The 13,726-nt window shown below is 35.5% G+C and overlaps 2 protein-coding genes across 6 annotated transcripts; both read left to right on the top strand.

Annotated features, from left to right (window-relative positions):
- The first annotated feature begins 672 nt into the window (after window positions 1–672).
- Window positions 673–8,976, top strand: LOC123195090 (protein TOPLESS-like). Of its 5 annotated transcripts, none has more exons than XM_044608687.1 (26): window positions 673–822; window positions 1,990–2,098; window positions 2,216–2,395; window positions 2,504–2,617; window positions 2,706–2,864; window positions 3,089–3,218; window positions 3,362–3,485; window positions 3,587–3,657; window positions 3,759–3,909; window positions 4,015–4,124; window positions 4,214–4,283; window positions 4,365–4,438; window positions 4,531–4,629; window positions 4,730–4,825; window positions 4,921–5,048; window positions 5,142–5,376; window positions 5,546–5,707; window positions 5,781–5,843; window positions 5,956–6,099; window positions 6,641–6,751; window positions 6,862–7,044; window positions 7,386–7,514; window positions 7,607–7,702; window positions 7,824–8,003; window positions 8,101–8,264; window positions 8,629–8,976. In XM_044608687.1, the coding sequence occupies exons 2-26, from the start codon at window positions 2,019–2,021 to the stop codon at window positions 8,795–8,797; spliced, it is 3,222 nt and encodes a 1,073-aa protein (XP_044464622.1). In that variant the 5' UTR covers window positions 673–822; window positions 1,990–2,018; the 3' UTR covers window positions 8,798–8,976. The 5 variants fall into 5 exon arrangements, with proteins under 5 accessions (XP_044464622.1, XP_044464624.1, XP_044464623.1 ...); XM_044608689.1 differs by lacking the exon at window positions 673–822 and adding an exon at window positions 1,085–1,102; XM_044608688.1 differs by lacking the exon at window positions 673–822 and adding an exon at window positions 1,088–1,127.
- A 1,108-nt stretch (window positions 8,977–10,084) lies between these two features.
- LOC123194493 (protein PHOX1-like) lies at window positions 10,085–13,643 on the top strand. The gene is made up of 3 exons (XM_044607708.1): window positions 10,085–12,464; window positions 12,572–12,822; window positions 13,277–13,643. The coding sequence occupies exons 1-2, from the start codon at window positions 10,376–10,378 to the stop codon at window positions 12,718–12,720; spliced, it is 2,238 nt and encodes a 745-aa protein (XP_044463643.1). The 5' UTR covers window positions 10,085–10,375; the 3' UTR covers window positions 12,721–12,822; window positions 13,277–13,643.
- Window positions 13,644–13,726: the final 83 nt, after the last annotated feature.

The following is a 13,726-nucleotide window of genomic DNA, read 5'->3' as shown; positions in this document are numbered from 1 at the left end:
ATTTTAAAGCACAGGAATCTGTAATATTTTAATTGAAAAAAAAATCACATAAAGGATATCATATCATAGGAAGAGATGCAAAGAAGCAGAGAGACTTGTCCTTCGTACCAGCCCACATATGAGATGAGATTATAAAAATTAGGTTTGATTTCAATCAGAATTGAGACCAAATAAATTTTAACTTAAAATTGATTCAAATTTAAAATAATTAATTTAAAATCAATTCAATAACAAGATATTAGAACTCAAATAAAACTAAATAATAATTTAATTTTAGATTTAATTAAAAACAATTCAAATTTAAATAATCAATTCATTTTATAAAAATATATCTCATTTTAACTTGAATTTAGGTTACTTAACCTGAGGTTAAATTCAAACTCCAACAAGCCAAATTAAAACTAATTCTAATAAAAATGACCATCAAATTAGGTCAGTGCCATTAACGGGACTTATCTTAAAATTATAGTCCTCCTCCTCCTTGCCGATCCAATTTGAAAAGATGGTGTTTAGATTATTTCTCACGTACGTCGCCAACTGATCTATTGAATGTTGAAATTGACTCCCCCTATGGTAGTAGGCCCGAAGCGTATCTATGTTCGTGTATATAAGCCAACAGTCTTATCAAAACCACACCAGGCTTATCACTTATCAGTATAAGCCTTCGTACTTATATTATCTCGACCACACCGCCACTCTTATATACTCAGTTTCCCATTCACTCCATTTCTTTCACTACGATGAGACTCCTCGGAGCTAGAGACAGAAAGTAAAGATCGTTTGAATTTCTTTTTACTTATTTTGATCTCCTTTCTTTTTCAGGTAACCCTTTTCTCCGATTACTTTTTTTGGTCAAACTTTTGATACTTTAATTGTATATGTATATATAAATCCATTTCTTGCTTCAGTATCCGATTATATCGATCTTAAATGAAGATGATAAGTACTGATTTCATATCCTGTCAGAACTGTGTTTCAAAATTTTTGGGTTTTTTTTTTTTGTTGATGGGTATTTTGTAACCTCAAATTTCTTTAATTTTGGTAATTTGGAAGATCAAAAGTTGAAGCGGTTGATTTGTAATCGAATTGCTTTGATTAATTGGTCAATCTATCACTTCTCTACCACAGTATCTTTCTCGATCTTTACGATTGTCTTGTCTTGATGCTTACTGTGACTGCTTTCTTGTTTGGTTGAAGGATGCTTACCTGAGCTTGGCGTTACCTTAATTAATATTATATTTCATTATTTTTATATTATTATTAATCAAATAAAATAATTATTATATATATATTTTTTAATCTAACTAAACACAATAATAACTTATGTAGGATAATCTTCATGGTAATTTATATGGATGGTAATCTTCATTTTTTGAGATGAAATGTTACTTAAACCAAACACTCCATTTGAGTTATCAAAAAACTCTTGCCCTTTGTTTGGTTGCCTAAAAAATGTTGAAAATTTTGGGATTAATGTTTCGTTTTAGTTTAGAAGATATGAATCTTAAACCAGCTGATGATGCATATGGTTGTTTAATGCTAACTTTCTTTTTCACTTTTCTGATTTTTTTTTTACTTATTTAATTTATTTTATGTTTCATGTTGATCGGTCTTTAATATCTTTGTTACACTTGCTTGATCAAACACTTGACAGTTAGCTTGTTGAGAAAATAAAGACAAATTAGAAAAGGATAATAATCTGGATTCGTGTATTGTTAATCAAATCCTCAAAGGATAACATTTAATTTAGTTGCCTTTTCCATTTTCTTTATTAAAAACTAGCTCATCAGGTTAACTTAAAAATCTGATTCTCTGATTTGTTTCTGTAGAAATTGAGTAAGAGAAGAGAACAAAAGAGCAGATTTTTTTTTTTTTGTACTTCATTATATCTATTGACATTCAACTAAAGCTAATTCGATTTCAAGGTTGATTAATTATGTGATTTGTTGTTTCTGTTTACCAAATCTTCTGATTTGGGTTCGTTTGCAGGTTTTGGGGGTGAGAAGACTGCCAAACAGATGCCTTCTCTTACCCAAGAGCTTGTATTTTTAATTTTACAGTTCTTTGACGAGGAAGGTTATAAAGAAAGTGCTTGCATGTATGTTAATCTTTCATCTCTAACCCACCCACTCATTTATGCATGCTTTACATCCAAATTTACACCTTCAAATTCTTAGCTGATTATGTAACTTAATCATGACCATCCGGTATGAAGGCTTGCACGTGAAAGTGGATATTACTTTGACTTGAAGTTTTTTGAGGACCTCGTACTTGATGGGAAATGGGAAGAGGTTGAGAGGTATCTTTCTAGTTTTACAAAGGTTGATGACAATAGGTACTCAACCAAGATCTTTTTTGAGGTCAGGAAGCAGAATTTCCTTGAGGCATTGGACAGGTAATTTCCTTTTTTATTTCTTTTCCAAAAAGGTTCCAAATAACCATTTCCTTGCAGATCTTTTGTTACTAGCCTCCTTTATATTGAAAATGTTTAACTATTTTACAGTCATAATCATCCAAAGGCGTTAAATATTCTTATGAAGGATTTAAAAGTTTTTGCTCCTGAGAATGAAGCGCTGTTCAAAGAAATGACTCAGCTCTTGACATTAGATGATATAAGGTATGATTTCTATAATATATATTTTTTTCATTTCAGATTCTGACTGTAGCATAATAAAATGAGTTTTGTGTGTGTGTGTGCTCCATAGAGAACATCAGTCTCTCTCAATGTATGGAGATGCGAAGTCTGCAAGGAAAATTATGATGTTGGAACTACAGAGGGTAATTGAGGCGAATCCTCTTCTGCGTGACAAATTGAAATTTCCTAGCATCAAAAGTCATAGGCTACGACGTCTCATCAACCAAAGGTAATGAATTTCTTTTGTCTTTTCAGGGGTCACAATCTTTATGTTTTATACATACAAATATATTTTCTAAAAGACAGTATTGAATTGGGCTAACAATGCTGATACATCAAAATGATAGTGTAAATTTCTTTACCATAGCTCTTGCATCTTGGATTATTTTCATTAATTCTAGGCATACTTTTTTGAGCATTGAGAGAGAACTGACACAGCTTGTAATTTGACAGCCTAAATTGGCAGCATATACATTGTACAAATCCTCAGCCAGATCCTAACATAAGCACCCTTTTTGAGAATCATGTTTGTCAACCGCAAGACTCTCATTTGTTTTCCCAGCCAATTGAAACAAATTCTCTGGTAAGATCCAAACAGAGGTGGTTCTAATCCATATTTTTTTAGTCCTAATGGTTCTATTTTACGTCATGACCAAGCCAGTTAGCTTTCTGTTTTCTATTATTTGTAAAATTACGTTTAAGAATTATTAAATTTTACATGTTTAGCCTTCTCAAGCACCAGCATTGCCAGCTTCAGCTTCCCCAGCTAATTGGAATCCTAGTCCGTCGTCAGTAAATTATTCTGCAGTTTCTAATGGGCCATTCTCTCTTGTTAGTCCAGTAAATCCAGGTAGTGGTTTTGGTTTATGCATTATGTTTCTGTTAGGTCTATAGTTTGGCCTGATTTATTGGTATTATTTTTCCTATTAATCTTCTGTTGCCTCTTGGTAGACCCAACTAAGGATGACTTGGAGGATTCTGAGATTGTCTCTGAGAAAAAACCCTCTGGGTTCATGGACAGGGTAAAGCTGTTTAACTTTTACTGCAACATCACACAATTAAATCACCTTGTATTTATTTATTTATTTGTTTGTTTACTCAAGGTTCTTACTTGTATGTGTAGGTAAAATCACCTGTCAACTCTCCTGGTTCAAGTCACAGCAGCCTTTTCAACATTCCCATTGATTTGCCCAAGACAGTTGTGCAAACATTAAATGAGGGGTCATCTCCTGTGTGCATGGATTTTCATCCTGTTGGGCATACTTTACTTCTAGGTCTGCCCATGAAAATTCTGTTTGTAATTTTCTATTTTGTGGTGATTATTAACAAGTGCATTCCAATCTGATGATTATTCATAATTTTGCTGCGCGATTCTTCAGTTGGAACCAATATAGGGGACATAGGACTGTGGGATGTTAATTCTCGAGAGAAGTTGCTGTCAAGAAATTTTAAGGTTTGGCATATTGGAGCATGCTCAATGTTATTCAAGGTTTTTCCCCTCCCTTAGCAAAACCATATTACATACTGTTGAGAATGCCAGATCCTCATCTAAAATTTGAATAAATTCAATATATGCAGACAGCTCTCGTTAAAGATCCATTTGTGTCTGTTAATTGTGTTACTTGGAGCTCTGATGGGGTTTTGTTTGGTAAGTACAAAAGCAAGTGAGAAATGCAGTGGAAAAAATAGTCAGTTATCTGATCGGATTTTTACTGCTCTTTTTAAACAGGGGTTGCATATTCAAAACATATGCTCCAGTTATATTCCTACCATGGTGGCATTAACATTCAGCAGAAATTGGAGGTAGCTTTAATGCATATAGAATCAGTTCAAGAAGATTTGAGTGCCTTATTCTTTCACCTAATATTGAATTTTCTTTTCTCTGAAATATTTAGATTGATGCACACATTGGAGGTGTAAATGACCTAGCATTCTCCAAACCTGGTGGAAAAAAACTTTTGGTCATAACGTGTGGGGATGACAAGACAATTAAGGTTTTATTTTCTATTAAAGGCCTATATATATACACACACGTTTTTTTTTATCTTAAGTTTTCTATAGAAAGTGACCTTGGGTTATTCATGTTTTTCCAAGGTGTGGGATGTGGTGAATGGAGCCAACATGTATACCTTTGAAGGCCATGATACTCCTGTTTATTCTATTTGCCCTCATACCAAAGAACATATTTCAGTAAGGATCTCCCCTGATTATATTTATAGCAGATTGTGGGGATATTATTGTTTGAGTCTATAACAATTGTCCTAATGTATGCTTTTATGCGTCAGTTTATATTCTCAACATCAGTGGATGGCAAGATAAAAGCATGGTTATATGACAATTTAGGAGCTAGAATTAATTATGATGCTCCTGGTCTTGGATGCACCACAATGGCTTATAGTGCTAATGATCAAAGGTTTGCCTTACTAGGCCTAAAGTAATGTTGAGTGATTATTCAAATGCAGTGAGTAAATTAAAAGGTCATTGTTATAATTGAACACTGTTTCAGGCTTTTTTCTTGTGGAACTACTAAGGATGGACAATCATTCCTTGTTGAATGGGATGAAAGTGAAGGTTCTATAAAAAGAACATATCAAGGGCTCCGAAATGACTCTTTGTCTGTAGTGCAGTTTGATACGGCCAAGGACCGATATTTGGCTGCTGGAGATGATCATGTGATCAAAATATGGGATATGGACAAGGTTGAGCTCTTAACAACCATTGATGCAGATGGAGGATTACCTGTAAGTTCCGTAGGGATTTCAATGTCAGAAAGTGTCATGTGGATAGGGGATTGATTCTTCAATAATATTATATTTCAAATGGTAGCTTTAATTTATTTTCAATGATATGTTCCTTGAGAAAGAAAAGGGTGGCCTAAGTTTCATATCTATTTTTTCCTCTGATTTGAAGGCAAACCCACGCATTCGATTCAACAAGCAAGGATCATTTTTGGCTTGTATTGCAAATGAAAACAGAATAAAGATCTTGGCAACTGATAGCGGCCATCAGTTGATGCATACAGCTGACTTTAGTTTGGTTGGTTCTGGTGATTTATCTGATACTTTGAGGAAGGTTAGCATGTTAAACCTTCTTATACAGTTTTAGACAGTGATTTGTCCTGCCTAATGCTTTTAATTTTATGCAGCTAGCAATTAATCCTATTTCAACTGTGGCTAGTGCTGGTGTCACAGATGCTGGTGTTCCAATTGTTAGTATTTTACTGGGCACTCATTTCTTTGTAGCTATAGCACCCATCTTAAGTTTAACTCATGTCTTAGAGATTATCTCTGAAGTATACATGATACATTTCTCTGATGCAGATTGAGGTCCAAAAGAACTTGAAGAATGTGAAACTTGAAATTTCGGGAGAATCCAGCCATCAAACTAAGATTTGGAAGCCCTTAATTACTAGACCTTCTCAGTTCCAGTCACTGCAGCTCCCTTCTCATGTGAAAGAGAACATGGTTAGACAATCTCATATTCTAGTGGCTTAGTCTTTATATATCCTCATTTATTGTTCATTATTTCTCCTGCTATGACATATCTAGCAAGTTATCTGCTCATCTGTACTTTGTCTGAAAGGTAATGTATACCTTGCACATGTTAGTAAATTGGTCATCAGTAGATGAAAATATATCACCAACTTGATTTGAAAATTGCATTCGCTCATCTTGTATGCATGCTTTATTGAAGTTCTAGTTGCTTGCTTATACATAAATAGCCCTACCTGTGTACTGATCCTACATGCTCTTTACTCTATGTAACTGTTGTATGTATCTTTTAACAGCGATTGCAATAAGAGGCTTTCTTGTGGTTCAGCCATTTTTCCTTACCCAGTTCTGGATAAATGAATTATAGCAAAGTAATAAACCCATAAATCTAAGAGGAACTTTTAATTAGCAACAGCTTTAGATTATGAAACCACCTAAGTAATATAAGCATTAAATTACAATTTGAAATAAAGAAATCTGTGTCTCTCACTACCTTCCCTGCTTGCAATTGCAGATATCAAAGCTGATCTACACCAATGCAGGTAATGCCATTTTGGCATTAGCATCAAATGCCACTCATCTATTTTGGAAATGGCCAAAGACTGACCTGCACTTAAGCGGCAAGGTGAAGGGACTTGGATTTAACAGTTATTCCTTTTTTTTGGGTTCATATCTGTTGAAGTTGTGATGACAGTGATCATTGATAATGTCATTAAGATAAGTTGTTAAATGCAGGCCACTTGCAAGGTTGTTCCTCAATTATGGCAACCAAGGAACTGTTCACGATTTATGGTTAATGACACTACAGGAAGCAATCCTCAAGAGGTTGTGTCCTGTTTTGCTTTGTCCAAGAATGATTCATATCTCATATCAGCGTCAGGAGGAATAATTTCCCTTTTTAACATGCTGACATTTAAGGTAAATCAAGAAATATGTGAAGTGTAACAGACATTTTTTTAGTGCTGTGTCACACAATTTTCATTAACTATGGTTGAGTTAATTATTTTGTTTATCATTGTAGTGTACAATAGTTTATAAAGCCTTTGCAGATGCCAGCGTCTTTCTAAAGTTACATCATAATTTTTCATAAGAGAATGAAAACCTATGTTTATATTGTTTTTTATGAACCCTTGTGAAACATGGTTCTTGAGTTCTCTTTTATATAGATTAATATCATTGATGCTTTGCAGAGCGCTTGAAATTGGTGTTTTGCTCAATTCTAACTGACCATTTTCTATTTTTGGTGGGTAAAAACATAGACAATGATGACTATTATGCCTCCATCACCTGCAGCAACATGTCTGGCTTTTTTCCCTCAAGATAACAATATAGTTGCTATTGGCATGGATGATTTCTCAATTTTGATATACAATGTCCGTTTCAGTGAGGTGTGTTACCCCCCTCTCTCACACAATGTACAATGCTATTTCAAAAAGAGATTCTTAGGTGTTTTTCTCATTACCACCTTCCCTTTATGCAGGTTAAAAGCAAGCTTGAGGGGCACCATAAAAGAATCAGTGGCCTTGCCTTCTCTAATGCTCTGGATATAATGGTTTCTTCTGGTGCAGATGGTCAGGTTAGATGGCAAACATACCATGGAACACTACATTATTTCACAAATGGCACTGTTGAGTTTCTCACTCATTGTCAAGAGTTTTATTGGTTGTACTTGTAATCATTCCCATTTTCTCCTGCAGATTATTGTGTGGAATGTTGATGGTTGGGAAAAGCAGAAATGCAGATTCTTGCAGTTTCCTGCTCCAGTAGCATTGACGGACACTTATGTCCAGTTTCATGAGGACCAGATACACTTCCTTGCTTTTAATAAGTCTCATCTGGCAATATATGAAGCCAAGAAATTGGAATGTCTGAAGCAGGTTTCTACATTCTCTCTTATATAAGAAGATTGTCCTTTCTAATCTGTGGGCTGTTTATGGAGTATATAAATGAAACTATTCTGTTTTGTACTTACAGTGGGTAGCAGTAGGTTCATCATGTATTTCCCAAGCAACATTCTCATGTGATAGCCAGATGGTATATGCAAGCTTTGTGGATGGAACTGTGTCCATATTTGATGCTTCGAATCTTGGATTACATTGTCGCATTTTACCCTCTGCTTACCTTCCTCCCACTACCAGGTATGTAACATTCCATGAGCTTCACACAGAAAAAAAAATGTTATTCTACTTATATGTTTCATTTTAATAAGAATATTGGATTTCAAAATTAAAAAAGTTCCTATGAGAATCTCTCTAACAGATTCCAGGCATTTATTCCTTTTAATTTCAGGATTCTATTAACTTAGCTGAAGATCTGAGCTACTTTTTCTTTCCTAACTTGAAACAAATTCCGAATAATAGAACTTGAATCATACCGTATGAATTACAGTCAGTCTTTTGGGCTGTGGCTGGACCTCGACCTGCAGATTTTCATATTTGAATCACTTTATATGTAGTTTAATTAGGCATGAATCTGATGGTGCAATTTGTTTTGTGGTTGCAGTATTGAAGTGTACCCACATGCTATAGCTGCAAATCCAGAGAAACCAACTCAGTTTGCAGTGGGACTAACAGATGGTGGAGTTCATGTGTTTGAACCTCAGGAACCTGGTGATAATTGGGCTGTGGTGCCACTGCCACCAGATGAAAATGAGCCATCAAAAGTTGATTGAAGAAACAGTAAATTGGGATTGAGCCTTTATTCAGGTTGCCTAGATGTAGAAAATGTATTTATGTATGTCCTGTTTTAAGCAAGTAAATGCAAAGCTGAGCAAAGGCAAAGACCGAAACATCATGTTGGAATATGATCCCCAATAAGAAATGCTAAATAGTTAACCATGTTTATATTTTATCCAAATGTCTTTTATTTTATTTCTTAGCTGTAAAATATTATCAATTTTGAACACAATGCAATCTTATTTTTGTTTGATTAAAATTTGAGTCACCGCTGCTTGGGTTGAGTTGGTGTCAAGACTAAAGAAATCAAATTGTAAATTTTATTATATATCAAAATTTTTATTTTTTATATTAATTCATATTAATAATATGCATTATATCATTATTAAGTCAATATACTTTAATTCTTATATTATAGGGGAAAGGACTATTTCTCACCCATTGTTTAACCCTATCTTAAAAGCATACCCACATAAGATGAAAAACCTAAATACTCATCCAAAATTTAATCTATTTGCATCCATCCACATATTTTCTGTTAGATGAAGGGGCAAATTTGTTATTTTATCAATAATATTAAATAATTAAAATTTTGTCTCATTTTCCCTCCATTAATTTGAAAAATTAACATTTGTCCCCTAAATTAAGTTTTAAAAAATTCACTTTTCCCCCTTGAAATGCAGCCACTTTTTCCGGCAACGGCGAAGAAGTTTTCGTCCAGAGGTTGACCATTGGACGACGCTCCATTCTGGATGAATCGTTGTCCAGATCTTTGGACGACGAAGCGTCGTCTAGATCTTTGGATGACGTTTCGTCATCCAGAGAAGGGACAAGCGTCATCCAGAGAATGGAAGAGCGCTCGTCACTTTCCCTCCAGCCAGGTCATTGTCGGTGGCCGGAGGGAAAGTAAAAAAAAATTAGGGATTTGGGGGGGTGAAAGTCTCTTTTCAAAGTTTAAAGATGGGGGTAAACTTTAACTTTTAAAATCGGATGGAGAAAATACGATAAAATTATATCACTGAAACGTAAATAGTAAAATAACGATTTTACCCCTCTATTTAACGAAAAATTTAATGACGATTTAAAGATGGATGAATGTTTAGATTTTTCATCTGACGTGGATATGTTTTTGAGATAGGGTAAAACAATAGGTAGGAAATAGTCCTTTCCCCTATATTATATGAAAGAAAACATGTGGAATATTCCAGGGTAGTGATACCCACGATCGAGGATTACTTAAACACAGGATGGGATAGCCAAGGTTGGAAAATCAAAATTGCCAGCTCTGTCTGCGATAGAAACGCTCCCACAACCCACTTTCTTCCTCAATAAGAATATGAATAAATAAAATAATATTAGCTTCTCACGCGCTTCCATCGATAGTGATGGCGGTTTAGCATATCTCAGGGAAATTTGACTTCAACGAAACCCTAAAGAAATGTCTGTTCTGTTTGTCCTCCTCGTATTCCATTTTCCCCCCTAATCTCTTTGTTTCCTTTTAATCAATATAGGGTTTCTGTAATTCAAACGGGTGTTTTACTTTTAAATTAAAATTAAATTTGTAAAAATCAATTATGGGTAAGCCAACTGGGAAGAAGAAGAATCAAGAGACGGGTTCAGTATCCACACCGAAACACGGTGACACCAAAGCTAAGTTAACCAGAACGATGACGGACCGACCCAGCTCAAAAGCTTTTGATGAAGACACGGCGATGTTCATAAGCATGTCACAGGAGCTTAAAGAAGAAGGTAACAAACTCTTTCAAAAACGTGACCATGAAGGCGCCATGTTAAAGTTTGAAAAAGCTCTTAAACTGTTGCCTAAAAATCATATTGATGTTGCTTATTTGAGAAGTAATATGGCTGCTTGTTATATTCAAATGGGATTGGGCGAGTACCCACGTGCAATTAATGAGTGTAATTTGGCTTTAGAGGTTTCACCTAAGTATAGTAAAGCTTTGCTGAAGAGAGCTAAGTGTTATCAGGAATTGAATCGGTTGGATTTTGCATTGAGGGATGTTCATAATGTTTTGAGTATGGAACCTAATAATTTGACTGCGTTAGAGATTTTAGAAAGTGTTAAGAAGAGTATGATTGAGAAGGGGATCGATATTGATGAGAAAGTTAAAGAAATTGGTTTGGATAATAGTGTGGAGATTCAAGGTGCCTCTCGTTTGCGTAGAGTGGTGAAAGAAAAGTTGAAAAAGAAGAAAAAGGGTGGTAAAAATGAGGAGAAGAAAAAGGATAACAAGGCCATCATGGGGGAGAAGGTTAGTGATGTCAGGGGTGAAGAAGTGGCTTGTAAGAATGATGTGAAGGTTCAGGATAAGAAAGTGAGTGATGCTAAGGATAAAAAGATTATTCGTAACGTTGTAGAGGAAGAGGCTGAGGTGACAAAAGCTGTTAGTAAGGAAGAAAAAGTGATTATTAAGACGGTGAAATTGGTGTTTGGGGATGATATAAGGTGGGCACAGTTGCCAGTGAATTGCAGCATTAGATTGGTGAGGGACATAGTGCAGGATAGGTTTCCAAGCTTGAAGGGTGTTCTTGTGAAATATAAGGATCAGGAAGGTGATTTGGTCACAATTACCACTACTGATGAGCTGAGATATGCTGAACTTTTGGGTGATTCACATGTTTCTCTTAGATTGTATATCTCTGAAGTTAGTCCTGATCAAGAACCTGCTTATGAGTGCATGGGAAATCAGGAAGAGATGCCTGACAGTAAACAGGAACCAATTAATGTTGTTGAGAATGGGGAGGTGGAGACAGTTGTAGAGGATAAAAAAGATTTGACTTGCATAGAGGATTGGATTATTCAGTTCGCCCGACTGTTTAAAAACCATGTGGGGTTTGATTCTGATGCCTATTTGGATCTTCATGAACTTGGAATGAAGTTATATTCTGAGGCAATGGAGGATGCTGCAACAGATGAAGAATCTCAGGAACTTTTTGAAATTGCTGCTGATAAGTTCCAAGAGATGGCAGCGCTTGCATTGTTCAATTGGGGAAATGTTCACATGTCGAAGGCAAGGAGACGGATCTTTTTCCCAGAAGATGCTACTCGAGAATCCATACTTGTGTTGGCTAACACTGCATATGAGTGGGCCAAAAATGAGTACATTAAGGCAGGAATCAGGTATGAAGAAGCTCTGAAGATCAAACCGGACTTCTATGAAGGACTTCTTGCTCTTGGGCTACAACAGTTTGAGCAAGCAAAGCTTTGCTGGTACCATGCAATTGGGAGCAAGATTGATTTAGAGAGTGGGCCTTCCCAGGAGGTCCTGGAGCTTTATAACAAGGCTGAGGACAGCATGGAGAAGGGCATGCTGATGTGGGAGGAGATGGAGGAGCAGCGTCTGAATGGTCTATCCAAATTTGACAAATATAAAGATGAGTTGCAGAAATTGGGGTTGGATGGATTGCTTAAAGATGCATCTCCAGAAGAAGCTGCAGAGCTGGCTACAAATATGAGTTCACAGATATATCTATTGTGGGGTACCTTATTGTATGAGCGATCTGTTGTTGAGTATAAGATAGAGCTTCCAACTTGGGAAGAATGTTTGGAGGTTGCGGTTGAAAAGTTTGAACTTGCTGGAGCTTCTCCAACAGATGTAGCTGTCATGATAAAGAACCATTGCTCTAATCAAGATGCACTGGAAGGTAAACAAAATACTTTTACATTCATGTTACTCATTCGAATTGTTTTCATCTTCAACTTTTGAGAGCTCTGTAAGTTGAAACATCTAACCACTGTCCGAATTTTTCAGGTTTAGGCTTCAAAATAGATGAGATAGTGCAGGCATGGAATGAGATGTATGATGCTAAGAGGTGGCAGATTGGTGTTCCATCTTTCCGACTAGAGCCACTGTTTCGTCGGCGGGCTCCTAGACTTCATTATATGTTGGAAAATATGTGAAACTTTTGGCTTTTGGTTGGCTATTCTTTTAAGGGCATTAAATAAATGCTGCTATTTCTTTCGTTCATTTTTCAAGAGCTACATTGTTTGAATCTTATATAGGTAAGACTATGTCTATCATTACTCTTGTTGAATGATAGGATTTCTCCATTACCTTGTCTTTTTTAACTTTTTGACAGTTGTCTTACCAATGGTGATGAGGCATTATGGCTGATGTAACATCAAACAGTAACATACTACTATATGTTAGGTTTATATGAAGCATATATTAAAATTTCTGAAAGTTCATCCATAACAAAAGGCATGTTTCCGTCAACTATGGAATTACTGGATTGGGGTTTTTTATAACAATTAGTTTGTAGTTCACATGTTTCTCAGTAGTGATTTTACAGAGCTGTGTGGACAAATTTGACTCTAGGTTAGAGTTTCTGTGATATTTATACAAGTAGTCTGTGCTAAAGGAACTGCTCACTTGTTTGTTCCCTTTTGGTTGAACATATAAGTTACATGTTGATTGAATTGAGTGTAACCCTTTGGTCTTTGCTCTTGATTTCAGGTGTTTATTTTTCTTCAAGACAATCTATGTCAAGCTCGATGTTTTGGGGGCAGCGAGCCAAGTGTCAGTTTTATAGAAATGAGTTTGTGACTGGCTGTAAGGCCGTTCATGTCAATTTTATTCTATCCCCAATATTTTTTTGGGGGAGGGAATTCATTTACAGTGTAATTGGTTGGTTTTTCATAGTTTTTGAGTATTGATGTAGAATATATATGATTTGAATTGTTTGAGAAGTTGAGATGGTGGGTATAAGATTTGATTGGTCCATAATTTATTTTAGATTGTAACAATTTTTGGGTGTTGTATGGCAGTGTAATTGTTTCATGGATTCATTTTGATGGGAAATTTTGAACAGTTTGATATTGAATTCAGTTGCATACTCAGAAATAAAGCTGGTGGCCATTTATGTATTGTGTTTTACGCCGGCAGGTCAGAGGACTTGGGCTGGAA

Source organism: Mangifera indica, chromosome 13 (genome assembly GCF_011075055.1).
Source record: "Mangifera indica cultivar Alphonso chromosome 13, CATAS_Mindica_2.1, whole genome shotgun sequence".
Lineage (NCBI taxonomy): Eukaryota > Viridiplantae > Streptophyta > Magnoliopsida > Sapindales > Anacardiaceae > Mangifera > Mangifera indica.
Note: the sequence above shows the minus strand (reverse complement) of the source record. Positions and strands in the feature narration are given on the sequence as shown.

Bases quoted from the DNA above. Each gene is read 5' to 3' on its own strand.
- LOC123195090 (XM_044608685.1), top strand. From the start codon at position 1,453: ATGTTGAAAATTTTGGGATTAATGTTTCGTTTTAGTTTAGAAGATATG. The intron at 2,618-2,705 runs GTATGATTTCTA...TGTGCTCCATAG, and splicing joins TTGACATTAGATGATATAAG to AGAACATCAGTCTCTCTCAA. The intron at 8,265-8,628 runs GTATGTAACATT...TTGTGGTTGCAG, and splicing joins TACCTTCCTCCCACTACCAG to TATTGAAGTGTACCCACATG.
- LOC123194493 (XM_044607708.1), top strand. From the start codon at position 10,376: ATGGGTAAGCCAACTGGGAAGAAGAAGAATCAAGAGACGGGTTCAGTA. The intron at 12,465-12,571 runs GTAAACAAAATA...CGAATTTTTCAG, and splicing joins TAATCAAGATGCACTGGAAG to GTTTAGGCTTCAAAATAGAT.